The sequence below is a fragment of the Saprolegnia parasitica genome (assembly GCF_000151545.1).
Source record: "Saprolegnia parasitica CBS 223.65 unplaced genomic scaffold supercont2.12, whole genome shotgun sequence".
NCBI classification, from domain to species: domain Eukaryota; phylum Oomycota; class Saprolegniomycetes; order Saprolegniales; family Saprolegniaceae; genus Saprolegnia; species Saprolegnia parasitica.
In genome coordinates, this window is record NW_012156406.1 from 30,551 (window position 1) to 43,015 (window position 12,465).

A 12,465-nucleotide genomic window follows, 5' to 3' on the forward strand; every position below is an offset into this window, starting at 1 on the left:
CTATCTATCTATCTATCTATCTATCTATCTATCTATCTATCTATCTATCTATCTATCTATCTATCTATTCGGCACTTGAACCATGGTGGTAGGCCCCGGAGGTCCTCTACGACTGTTACTACTCGACGGCGGCCGACGTATACGCGTTTGGGGTCGTGATCTCGGAGCTGAGCACGCACGAGATTCCGTACTACGACCTTCGCACCGAGAAGGGTACCACTGCTCGTCACTCTCTTCCGAGGCGTGTACTAAGAGCATCAATCTAGGACTCTTGCTCTTGGATACGGCGATCATGGGTCGCGTCATGACCGGCGCGATTTCACCGACCTTTGGCAAGAGTACGCCGTCGTGGGTGCTCGCCTTGGGCAAAGCGTGCGTCGCAACATTACCGGAGCGTCGCCCGACAGCAATTCAAGTTGCGCACCGAATTCGCCAGCAAATAATGGAAACAGCCATGTAGCTCGTCCTGCTTCCTGCAGCGAAATGCGAGTTGTTTTTCGACCGGTCTAAACCCGTCACTACTTGGCAGGGATTCGTGATGACGATATATGGCAGTACGACCACGCACGTACGACGAGCGTTCGTCGCGCTGCGTCTCGTTGTTGCTGTCGAGCCACTACTACGGTGGCGCCGACTACTGTACCACCGATACACACGCGCCATCCACGCCGCTCTACGCTGAGCACCCGCTCGCGGCTCGGAGCTCGGAGCTCGGAGCTTGGAGAAAGAAAACGCCGTGTTCTTCCAGCTGGCAGAACGACGTCTCGCGTCTCTTGAAGTTGAACAAATCTTCGATTTGACAGAGTGTTGACACGCACGCAGCATGACGACCGCCGGTAGCGACGCTCGTCCGACCGAGCGCAACCCACCGTCACCGGATGACGCGGCGACCAAGCGTGGCACCAAGCGCAGCACACACGACGAGGCCATGGACGCCAAGCGGCTCTGCGCGCAGATTCGCGCCGCAAGCCGCCTCTTCCAGTGCCCCGTGTGCCTCGACACGTTCGCAGGCGCCGTCGTCGAGTGCAACGCGTGCGCCCAAGTGTTTTGCGAGGCGTGCCTCACGGTGCATACGACGAGTAATCCTTGCGCCCGTGACTCATGTATTGTCTGTCGGCACAGGCGTGTCTGGTGCGTCAATCGGGCCGCTGCCCGCTCTGTCGGTGCGACCCGACACCGACGCGGCGCAACAAGCCCGTCGAGCGGCTCGTGGCCATGCTTCCGACGCACTGCCCGTTCGAATTGGACTCCGCCCTGCTCACCCGCTCACGCGCGCGACGGCCGCACTGCACGCCCGTCCGTTGTGTACCGTATACGAACAGCCCATCTGATCGGTCCGGCTCTAGAGGTCTGTGCGCTTTCGACGTGTTCGAATTGCAGGGCCGACGATGACCCGCCGCCCTGTCGTCGTCCGCTCACCACGACCTCGGGGTCCGAACGAGCCATCTCCTTCCTCTCATCTCAAAGACACGAGTGGCTCTTGAGTAGATCCGGCACCGTGACCGGTCGTGACAGCAGCAGCGGTGCCAGCCCGCAACACCCGCTTCGAGGGCCGTCGACGCCAAGACAAAGCTAGAGGAACGGGCGACCGACGCCTGCTATTCGTCGTCGTCGTCGTCGTGTACTGGTATTCACTGTAATAAATAAGCCTACTCGATATATACTGCTAGTCCCTAATGGCTGCAACGGCTCGCTTCGTCGTTGCATCGTCGTCGTCGTCATGATGGCTTGGACGAGTGCTAGCCCTCCTGCATTCGGAGGAACTCGTCGTGTGTGTACCACAGCGTCTTCTTGGTGGCCTCGTCGAGCGAGTCGCGGCTCGGGATCGTCTCGATCTTGACGTCGTCGTCAAAGCTGATGCGCTTGCCGTGGCTACACCGGCGGACGCGTGGCACGTCGTTCTCGTCGTCGTCCTCAAGGTCTTCGACAAGCGTGAGGCGCATCGTGCTCGAGCGCGCGCTGCTGCAGGACGAGCGCACGTCGTCGTCGTCATCAAAGTACTCGGCCATGCTCGCGACCGACTTGGACCGGGCACGCATGTCGCTCTCGAGTGAGTCGGTAGCAACTTGCGAAATGGCATCGGCCAATGTCCATGAACGCGACCGATTACTCACACGGCGTGGCTTGGTTCTTTGCACCCGCCGGCAACTCTCTTGCCGTTTGTATACCAGACTTGAATAAACCGAGCTTCTCTCCCGGCCAGCCACGCCATTACTGCCGCTTCTCACTCGCTCTTTGTATGCGCTGCCAGCGCGGCCATGATAGTCGTGGTCGTCCGCGAAACCACCTTGGCGCCAGCAACCCAATGCAACTTGGGCCTCGTCCCACCGACCACCAGTCGCGACGGCGCTGTTTAGCTCGTCGAACTGCTGCTTCTCGAGTACCGGTAGGACTTGAAGCCGCTGGAAAAACCGACGCCAAGCACACATGCGTGTAGTAATTGAGCACAAAATTCGAGGTTGCTCGCTTAGTAGCCCATTACGGCGCCGAGATGGGATCGGCACTGCTGATTGGCACGGGTTCGCCTCGCCAATCTCACAAATAATCATGGTACAAGCAATGCCAACGCGGCTCGGGTGAGATCCGACGTATTGCGTACGTACCGCACAAGGGACACCTCGCCGGAAGCGGACGGCGAGATCGAACCCGGCTGGCGAAGCGATTCAGGACGTGAAAGAACGACGCAGATGCAGGCGTTCGTTGTGTTCGCTCTTCGAGGACCCTTGCGAATAAAAAAGAGTCTTGCCATGGCGTGCTCTCCTGTTGGTATTACTGCACGACAACGCGGGTATGAGTCACTCGAGGTGGCAAGCTCGCCTCGTCCGTCGCCAGAGTGGTTGGCTGAACCTGCCGTTTCGACATACACTTGCTTGGCTGAGAGGGATGTATACTCGAGTGCAGATACCCGTCGCAAAGGCAAGCTCCACGCCGAGTAGCCACGACGTGGTGGAGTAGCTTCAGGGAACCGATCACCGCTTGACACTTGACTGGCCTCGGATTGAGACGATCTTGGGAATTCGAACCTCTCATACTGAATAATAGGAGTGACCGGCTGCCGTATGCGAAAAGACAGGTTTTCACTCGGCGACCGCAATCTTCCAGCACTACGCTTTGACGAAGGACCTGGATGTTCACCTCCCGCGCCAAGATCGCCCAGCGCCTCCTGCGCCGCCTCCATGGCACCAACGCGACGCCGCTCGCCAAGCGACCTGCTCGCCCAAGCGTGACGATGGGCCGCGCCTTGGCGCTCGGCCTCGGCGGAGCTGCCGGCCTCCTGGGGTCGGCGATGGCTGTCGCCAGCCTCGAGAGCGACGACGCGGTCTTCACCAATTGGTCGGCGACGCACTCGTGCCACCCCGCCAAGGTCTACCACCCCGAGTCGCTCAAGGAGCTCATTGACATTGGTACACCGAGCCACCGACGAGGCAAAGGGTCATCATCATGATACATGGTCGTAGTCGCTACGCACCATGCGCAGCAGAAGAAGCTGCGCGTCATGGGCTCGGGCGTTAGCCCGAACGGTCTTGGCTTCTCGGACGACTCGATCCTCACCATGAGTGCGTTTGACCGCATTTTGCACGTCGACGCCGCCAAGAGCCAAGTGACGGTCGAGAGTGGCGTTGTCGTTGGCGACCTGCTCTCGCACTTGCGGTACGTTCACCTTCCACTGAACATGCGTGTATCCTTGGTCTTAGTACCCACGGGCTCACGCTCCAAAACGTGGCGTCGATCCGCGAGCAGAGCATTGCCGGCGTCACGCAGGCCGGGTGCCACGGCACGGGCGCAGCCATCCCGCCCATGGAAGAGCAGATCGTGTCGATGGAGATTTTGACGCCGTCGCAAGGCCTTTTGACCCTCGACGACCCGTCCGACCATCGGTTCCAGCTCGCCAAGTGCGGTCTCGGTGGCCTCGGCGTCGTCACCAAGCTCACATTGCAGTGCGTGCCGATGCACAAGCTGCTCGAGACGACGACCTTGTACACGCTCTCGGAACTCAAGAAGGTACACGCGTCGCTTCTTGTGGAGAACCAGCATTTGCGCTACATGTGGCTGCCGTACACGGACAAAATCGTCGTCGTCACGTGCAAGCCGTACACTGACGGGTCGCCGATTGGATCGCGAATCTCGGACGATATCGAGTTCCGGCTGGAGGAGCTTCGGGCTTTGTACAAGCAAGTCGCGACCGTGCCGGACCCGGACCACGTCAACTGGCGCTTCACACAGCTCCGCGACTCGCTCTACGCGCTCGACCCGCTCAACGCCCGGTACATTGCGCGTGTCAACGAGACCGAAGTGAGCTTCTGGGAAAAGAGCCAGGGATCGCGCGTCGCGCTCTCCGACGATGTCATTGGCTTTGACTGCGGCGGTCAGCAGCTCGTGTCGGAAGTGGCGTTCCCGTCTGCGAACGGGTCGGACTTGACGTTCATGGAAGACCTCCTCGCGCGCATCGAGCGCGACCAGATCCCCGCACACACGCCGATCGAGCAGCGCTGGACCGCGAGCAGCCGCGCGGCCATGAGCCCGGCGTCGTCGCCGCTGCAGGAGCAAGTGTTTTCGTGGGTCGGCATCATCTACTATTTGCACGAAGCGTCGCCGTCGCTCGACGCGATCAAGGACGCGTTTGTCGACTACTCCAAGCTCTTTGAAGACGTCATGGCGCCGTACGGCGCCGCCGAACATTGGGCCAAGCTCGAGTTTGCGCCGCGCAGCGCATTGGAGCGCCATGTCCTCAAGGACCGACTCCGCAGCCGCTTCCCGCTGGAGGCGTACCGCACGCTGCGTAACGAGTGGGACCCGCACCACATCTTGTCCAACGACTTTGTCGATGAGCTCTGCAGCACCGACTTGTAAGTTCTCAGCGGTCGTGTAAGACCAACGAAGAATACATTCCTCCGTGTCCAGGTTGTATGCGATTTGGGAGATTTTGTTGTCGAGACAATGTGCACGTATACAAGACACGTACAGAAAGCAAAATTGATGATGTGGATAGATGAACGGACGACACGACTCTACGCCTTGGTCTGGTTGGCGACACCGGCAATGCGAGCACGGATCTCGTCCTGGTTGCCGACGTAGTGGCCCGACAAGGGCGCGATGGCCAGCTCGTGCTGGACCGGGACGAAGTTCTCGTCGAGGTCGTACACGAGCGGGACGCCCGTCGGGATGTTGAGGCCCGTGATCGTGTCCTCCGAGATGTTGTCCAAGTGCTGGACGAGCGCGCGGAGCGAGTTGCCGTGGGCGACAATGACAATCTTCTTGCCTTCCTTGATCGAGGGCACAATCACGTCGTTCCAGTACGGCACGACGCGGACCTTGGTCGTCGCGAGCGACTCGGTGAACGGGAGCTCCTCACGCGGCACGTCAGCGTACTTGGCGTCGTTGCCCGGGTAGTACTCGCTCGACTCCTCAAGGGCCGGCGGCGGGATCGCATAGCTGCGGCGCCAGACCATGACCTGGTCAATGCCGTACTTGGCGACCGTGTCCTGCTTGTTCAGGCCCTGGAGCGCACCGTAGTGGCGCTCGTTGAGCTTCCACGAGCGCGTGACCGGGATCCACATGAGGTCGAGTTCCTCGAGCGTGTTCCAGCACGTCTTGATCGCGCGCTTGAGCACCGACGTGTAGGCCTGGTCAAAGCTGAAGCCCGCGGCCTTGAGGGCCTTGCCGGCGTCGTGCGACTCCTGCTCGCCTACATGCGCCATGAGCCACAGCCTTCATCCAGCGATGGTCGTACCCTTGGCCGAGAGCGGGACATCATGCCAGCCCGTGAACTTGTTGTCGACGTTCCACTGCGACTCGCCGTGGCGGATCAACACGATTTGGTACTTGGCCATCTTGGGTCTTGGAGGGAAATTGAAAAATGGCGAGGAAGATCCCCAAGTTTGCCTGTATTATAATATGAATAAAAATATTGTTTTATTACCGCCCATGTGACATCTCGTATACTGTAAAATGTATCGAGGTATCGCACCTAGCGCATTATAATCGGCATTGTAATGGAATGCAGAGGCGACGGAGGCGTATCCGGATACGAAGCCCGCGGCCGCCTATTGGGTCATTTTTGCCTCGCGGCGCGCCAGCTTGCCTGCGTCATCGACAACGGATTGGCTGTACCGTGCTATTCACAGTACCGTAGCGCAATTGCCCTCCATAAAGAATGCATAAAGATGCTGCCTAATGGCGCTGCATGGAGCCGCTTCAGCCATGGATGATGGAAGACAGTGGCGACACCGGGAAGTAGCCTCCATTTTGTGTTGGATGTGTCGGTGCTTTGAAATGCAACGCGATGCGACTTGGGTGTACGGGTGCAGCATTTCTTTGCGATGTGCCTTTCGACGTCGCCTATGAGATCCGTGATTGGATGCTCTTCTGCTTCTTGGCACGATAGCAGCAAACGAATACGGTAGCTTGGCAAGGGAATCGTCACCGAGATCGTCGCGAAAGCATGCGATGGAGATGCCTCACAAACGATGGCTTGAATGCCTTCACGACTGCTGCTGCGGTGGGCAGGTGCGCGCACCCGGCTGCGTATAATTCCAGTGGCTGGATTCTATGGCACGAGGACTGCGCTTGCCACGTTTCTCATGCAGCGTTTTCACGCCACCTATGGTACTTTTATGACCGTAAATGGCGTCCACATCTACTGGCCCTGTAGGTAGACACGATGCCCATGATGAGCATGGACATGACCGGTGGCTTGGTCGTCCAATCCAAAACAACGAATCTGTACACAAATGCGCACCTGCTATTCCCACGAACCGTTCTTTTAACGCTAGTACACAAGATTACCAAAGGTTGCTGCCGTAAACCGCAGTTATTTGCTTCATATATGGATCAAGGAACGAAGATGGCGAGGCCATCTCCATCAGGATCGTGTATAAAATGATACGGGTATTAAAATAACGATATTTCAAAGGAAATCACTTTATTAAGTACCTCTCACAATGAATCTTATCAGGCGATCTATTTTTAGACTGCTTGGATTTTCTCGACGGACGCGATGGCCAAGACCGCGATTCCGTCCTCGAGCCAAGGGGAAGATGCAAGTCCAAGCGGCTTCCTCCAGCCAGCGCCGTGAACATGGCGTCCTCGCCCCAGAGCTCCTCCAGCTCATCGTCCAGTACATCGCAGAGCCGACGCGAGTCTTCCGCCTCCTGCGGGCGCTGCCGCGCCGGGTCCTGGGGCCCGCGCTCTCGAGCCTCCTTGCCCTGCGGTACACGTACAGTGCATGCGAACTTTGGCCGGTTCTCCATGTTCGCTTCGTAACCCCCGGGGCGATCATCCCCCTGCTCCGCGACGCGGTCCCGATCTTCCAGGCGATCCAGATCACGTCACCCGACTTCCTCCCGACGATCGAGCGCATCGTGCTGTCATCGACCAAGATCCACATCGCGCTCTTGCTGCCGTACGAGGATTGCTTCCAAGCGGGACTTGCACTCTGCGAGCGCATTGCGTCACTGGAGCTCATGCTCTTTCCGACTGCTTTTCCGATGGCGCGCATCTGCACCTTCCTCGCGTACCTCCCCGACACGATGGAGCGCTTGACACTGCGCTGGAGCCCGCTCATGGACGTCCACGAACTCGACATGATCCTGGATGCGATCGTGCACATCAACTGCCGTTGCCTCCGAATCGTAAGCGCGTACGACCCCACGAATGCATGCCCGACCTCGGTCGTGCTCAAGCTGGCCACATACATCGAGACCCACCCGATAGAGCGCCTGTACCTCGAAGGCTTCCAGCTCTTGGACGACGCGAGTCGCGTCCTCTGCCGCGCGTTGCACCACTGTCCAACGTTGCAGAAGGTCCATTTCCGCGGCCTCTCGGACGTCTTTATGACACTGTTTGTGACGCAGCCGTTCGCGGGCCACCGCCTCCCCGCATCGCTCCGCTGCATCAAGCTCTTTCCGCTCCAGCTCAACGCCGCAACCATGGAGATTTTCCAGCAGACGCTTGCCACGTCGCAGCTCACAGCCGTCAATCTGCAGTTTGTACGCCTGTCCCAAGACGGCTGGCAGCTCTTGTGGGCCGCGCTGGCACAGCTTCGGACGCTACTGCGTCTTCATCTCGATGGCATCCAGTTTCAAAGCCTTCTCGAGTGGAACAGCATGGTGGTTGGCCTGCACAACTTGCCGCGACTCCAGCACCTGCGCCTCGACGTTGGTCTCACGCTCGACGGTGGTGCCGTGAGCCTTGCCAACCCCGTCGAGGCCCCGCTTTTCTATGCGCTCGCAACAACGCAATGCAACTTGACGTACTTGGCGCTCTGCTACGTCAGCGACCTCGAGCTTCTCGCAGCGGCGCTGACGCATATGCCCCAGCTCGAAGAGCTCGTGGTCGACTTTGTGAGCAACACGGCGCAGGTCGCTACACTGCTGCGCCTTGTGCAGGCGTCGCCGACGCTCTTGCGGGTCGCCTTTCACGAACACGCGTTCTCAATGCTGGACCTCGTGTCGCTCTTCCAGCAGCTCGTCGCTGCTAACGTTCGCTGGGTCTATTTGGATCTCTTTGCCTCCGAGACCGACGTCGACCCGAGCCGCGAGTACCGCGACGTGCTTGCTATCGCCGAGCGCCTCTGCCAAGACGTGCCGCAGTAGCGCCTGCCGGTAGTACCTCCTTGCACGTGCTATGGAACGACCAATGCACCAATTCCATTTCTCGGCAGCACGTGGAGGCAGCCGCGGTCGCCTGACGTTGTCAGGGCGTGACATCGTGGGCACATGCCACTGTTGCATTACGGACTGCGCCGGATGACCGCTGGGTTTCATCTTGCCGCTCCTGCGATTCCTGCGCATGGGCCAGCATCATGCATCATGTAGCTGTATCATCGCGTCTTCCTGCTGAGAACACGACCGTCGGCGGCCGCGGAGGGTTCGGCGATTTTAATTTAATCCTCGGTGTCGCCAGCGCCCACGCCATACAAAGCGCCATATGGACGGCCGAAGTAATAAAAAGAGCGGCGGGGGCTTGGTCCGTTTTGGGTATAAAATCCGTCTTGGCGACTGGCAGACGCATGAGCAGTGACATCCCCGTGAAGCTCGGCCACTACCGCCTGGGCGAGACGCTCGGGACGGGCTCCTTCGGGAAGGTCAAGCGTACGTTCTTCCTCGCCCTGCATGTTGAGGATCATGCTGCTGCTGCTCCATGCTAGTCGCGGAGCACGAGATCACGGGGCACAAGGTCGCGATCAAGATCCTCAACCGCAACAAGATTCGGTCGCTCGAGATGGGCGAGAAGGTTCGGCGCGAGATTAGCTTGCTCCGCAAGATGCAGCATCCCCACATTATCCGCCTCTACGAGGTCATCGACACGCCCACGGATATCTTCATGGTGCTCGAATACGTGGCTGGCGGCGAGCTCTTCGACTACATCGTGTCCAAGGGCCGCGTACGTGCTTCCTATCTATGCGTCGCAGGCTCATGGCCCATGTCTGCTAGCTGTCGCCGGACGAGGCCCGCCACTTTTTCCACCAGATCGTGTCGGGCGTCGAGTACTGCCACTTCCACCGCGTCGTCCATCGCGACCTCAAGCCTGAGAACCTCCTCCTTGACGCAGACAACAACGTCAAGATCGCCGACTTTGGCCTCTCCAACGTCATGAAGGACGGCGACTTCCTGCGCACGTCGTGTGGGTCGCCCAACTATGCGGCCCCCGAGGTCATCTCGGGCAACTTGTACGGTGGTTTGCCTACATACATATGTATGATGGACGATGGTCATTAGATATGCCGGTCCCGAGGTCGACGTCTGGTCCTGCGGTGTCATCCTCTACGCACTCCTCTGCGGCGCGCTGCCCTTTGACGACGAGAGCATTCCCAACCTCTTCAAGAAGATCCGCGGCGGCATGTACAGCCTCCCGTCGCACCTCTCGGAACATGCGCGGGACCTCATCCCGCGCATGCTCGTCGTGGACCCGATGAAGCGCATCACGATCCCAGAGATTCGGTCCGTCCAAGATGATGTGACATGCGTTGCGCCTCATGATCCGTCGTCTAGGCAGCACCCGTGGTTCCAGACCAACCTCCCGCCGTATCTGCAGCACCGCCCGAGAGCATCGAGCAAGTCGTACGACGTTTTGTGCGTGCGGCAATAGATTCTTACGCGTGCGTAGGCCATGGTGCTGGACGACGACGTGGTGAGCCAGTGCTTGGGGCTCAACTTTCCTGGCGTCTCCCGCGACGCCATTGTGCACTGCGTCCTCAACAAGGAGCACGGTCCCCTGCGCGTCGCGTACGACCTCATGCTCGACCACAAGAATGCCAAGAAGCGCATCGACGGTAGACAAGCATCCGGTGCCTACTTCTCATGGCGGGCTAGAGCTTCGGAACACAAAGAAGCTCGATATGACACCCAAGACGTTTTCGCAGCCAGACCCGACACTGTTGATTCCGGGTCGGGGCCCGATTCCGATGGCGGCGTCACCGATGATCACGGCGTCGCCCGTGGACCCGCGGCAGTTTGGCGGGCGGTCGCAATACCAGCAAATGAACCGGACGCCGGTGAACCCGACGCCGTCGCTGGCGTCGCAAGAGTCGGTGGCCGAGAAGAAGCGGCGGCGCTGGTACCTCGGCATCCAGAGTAAGAAGGAGCCGGCGCACGTCATGTCGGAGGTGTACAAGGCGCTCCACGTGCTGCACTTTGAGTGGAAGGTGCTTGCGCCGTACCGCGTCAAGTGTCGGTGGCACCTCGCGAACGTGCCGGACGCCAACCCGATGAAGCAGATCAAGATTGGGCTCCAGCTCTACAAGGTGCAGCAACATATTTATCTCCTCGACTTTCAAAAGTTGGGTGGCGACGCGTTCACGTACATGAACCTCTGCGCACGCATCATTACGGAGCTCAAGACACTCTCGGGCGTCCGACCGCTCAACCCGAACGACCTTCAGCAGCAAATGATGATGCAGCAGACGACGCACACGCACCAGCACCACAACCCGGTATGCTTGCGTCTCAGTGATTCAATATCTCATGACGTTGTTCATGCATAGCACATTCATTTGCACTGAGCAGCATCATCTCACGACCTGGCAGAACGAGTAGATACATAGTACGACGACAACACGACCCGATCGACGCCTGATCAGCCTTTCTCGTGGAGCGCATCCGGTCGCCGTTGATGATTGGCGCGGAAGACGGTGAGGATGAGAACGCCGAGGGCGCCGAGGAGGACGAATACCGTAGCGCCAGCAGCAAACTGCACGGATGGTGACTCGTCCGAGAAGCCAATGACCGATGGCTTGTACGACGTTGTCGGACGTGACGTTCTCGCCGCAGCGGCCTTGTCGGTCGATCCTATGGTCTGGCACACGGATGCGTTCTGTACGCTGTCAAAGATGCAGCGCAGGGGCTCTTGGCGCCATCGTGCAGTCGGGCCGTCGCGCATGGGACCATGGCCGACGCAGCCCGCGCAGCATGTCGGTGCCCCGGGGCATGGCGTCGTAATGCAGTCGCAGTAGCCGACGCGTGCCGCCACCATGGCCGGAGAGGCGCGCCGGAGCGTGCAGCCAAGCGCTATGCCATAGTAGTCGCCACAGTTGTGATCATGGCGGCAAAAGCCATGCCGGGGACTCTTCGTGTCGGGGGCTAGTAGCGCCATGTATGCGTGCAGCGCCTTCGTGGCGTCGACAGGTGTCATGGGCGCCGATGGATCTGCTGGAAGACACTGCGACCAGGTCGGGAACGAAGGCAGCTGGAAGCAGCCGAGATGGTGACCGCAGTCGGCGGCCGAGAGGCACAGCGTCGTGTGCAGAGTGGGCTGCACCACGAACGGCACCGGGCGCCCGCCGGGCGTCGCAGGAAACGCAATGTCGTCGCTGCCAATGCGTTGCTCGGGCTCCTCGGCGGCCGTGACGTCGGCAGCGATGCGAGGGCTCGCCGTGCCATTGAAGACAGGCATGCTGCTGCTGTCGTTGTTGTCCCAGCGACTGCCGCGACCGCTGCTCATGCGAGTGTGTCGTTCTGCAAGGCAGCAATTTATGGCTCTGCCGCTGGAAGTGTGCGCGCACATGCAAAGCATCTCGTGGGGCGAGATCCAACTTCGAAGATTTCACTACGTTGACTGTATCTTAGGTCAGCGAGCGACGACGCTTGGCCGGCGACGCGGCTGCCGAACCCAGCGACCTCTTGGTAGGCGGCGGCGCCTGCCCGCTGAGAATCGATGGGTCGTTGGCGCGAAGCCACTCGTCGGCGCTGCAGCCCTTGACGCGCACGCGCAAGAAGGCGCCGTCAACGGCCACGACTTTACTTTGCCCTACATCGTCCTCCTGTACTACCATGCACCTCGCTCCGATCCTCGGTACCTCGACGACCATATCGGGCGACCGGCGCAGCGAGATGATTGCATTCTTCTTGCACAAGCGCTTGGGGAGTCCGCGCGGGCTCGGCGGTGCGTGGTCCTTGTCGATACCAGCTTGACAGTATCGACACAAGAGCGTCGAAGGTATGGCATCGCTCTACATCGGTGTGAGCG

At 59.6% G+C, this 12,465-nt stretch overlaps 7 protein-coding genes across 7 annotated transcripts in view; 4 read left to right on the forward strand and 3 right to left on the reverse strand.

The window, feature by feature from the left end:
* SPRG_04569 (hypothetical protein) overlaps nt 1–1,331 on the forward strand; it is a gene marked incomplete at both ends in the record, with an annotated part of 4,518 nt that extends 3,187 nt beyond the window's left edge. The window contains 5 exons of the mRNA XM_012342982.1: nt 93–213; nt 267–372; nt 841–1,066; nt 1,123–1,296; nt 1,323–1,331. Of these exons, the coding sequence (XP_012198372.1) occupies nt 93–213; nt 267–372; nt 841–1,066; nt 1,123–1,296; nt 1,323–1,331 (636 nt within the window). The remainder of the gene's footprint in view (nt 1–92; nt 214–266; nt 373–840; nt 1,067–1,122; nt 1,297–1,322) is intronic.
* Nucleotides 1,332–1,739: 408 nt separating this feature from the next.
* Nucleotides 1,740–2,039, reverse strand: SPRG_04570 (hypothetical protein; the record flags this gene model as incomplete). The annotated part of the gene is made up of 1 exon (XM_012342983.1): nt 1,740–2,039. One exon carries the CDS (start codon nt 2,037–2,039, stop codon nt 1,740–1,742), a length of 300 nt encoding a protein of 99 aa, XP_012198373.1.
* A 1,041-nt stretch (nt 2,040–3,080) lies between these two features.
* On the forward strand, nt 3,081–4,903 carry SPRG_04571 (galactonolactone dehydrogenase). Its single transcript, XM_012342984.1, has 3 exons — nt 3,081–3,404; nt 3,459–3,651; nt 3,696–4,903. Exons 1-3 carry the CDS (start codon nt 3,128–3,130, stop codon nt 4,849–4,851), a joined length of 1,626 nt encoding a protein of 541 aa, XP_012198374.1. The 5' UTR covers nt 3,081–3,127; the 3' UTR covers nt 4,852–4,903.
* Nucleotides 4,904–4,925: 22 nt separating this feature from the next.
* SPRG_04572 (phosphoglycerate mutase) lies at nt 4,926–5,861 on the reverse strand. The gene is made up of 2 exons (XM_012342985.1): nt 5,732–5,861; nt 4,926–5,686 (listed from the first exon to the last, which is right to left on the reverse strand). Exons 1-2 carry the CDS (start codon nt 5,829–5,831, stop codon nt 5,010–5,012), a joined length of 777 nt encoding a protein of 258 aa, XP_012198375.1. The 5' UTR covers nt 5,832–5,861; the 3' UTR covers nt 4,926–5,009.
* A 1,176-nt stretch (nt 5,862–7,037) lies between these two features.
* On the forward strand, nt 7,038–8,594 carry SPRG_04573 (hypothetical protein; the record flags this gene model as incomplete). Its single annotated transcript, XM_012342986.1, has 1 exon — nt 7,038–8,594. The coding sequence occupies one exon, from the start codon at nt 7,038–7,040 to the stop codon at nt 8,592–8,594; it is 1,557 nt and encodes a 518-aa protein (XP_012198376.1).
* Nucleotides 8,595–8,998: 404 nt separating this feature from the next.
* On the forward strand, nt 8,999–11,073 carry SPRG_04574 (CAMK/CAMKL/AMPK protein kinase). Its single transcript, XM_012342987.1, has 8 exons — nt 8,999–9,092; nt 9,149–9,384; nt 9,435–9,670; nt 9,720–9,941; nt 9,993–10,077; nt 10,108–10,273; nt 10,314–10,933; nt 10,985–11,073. The coding sequence occupies exons 1-8, from the start codon at nt 9,011–9,013 to the stop codon at nt 11,000–11,002; spliced, it is 1,665 nt and encodes a 554-aa protein (XP_012198377.1). The 5' UTR covers nt 8,999–9,010; the 3' UTR covers nt 11,003–11,073.
* Nucleotides 11,074–11,076: 3 nt separating this feature from the next.
* SPRG_04575 (hypothetical protein) lies at nt 11,077–11,940 on the reverse strand (the record flags this gene model as incomplete). Its single annotated transcript, XM_012342988.1, has 1 exon — nt 11,077–11,940. One exon carries the CDS (start codon nt 11,938–11,940, stop codon nt 11,077–11,079), a length of 864 nt encoding a protein of 287 aa, XP_012198378.1.
* Between the last annotated feature and the right edge of the window lie 525 nt (nt 11,941–12,465).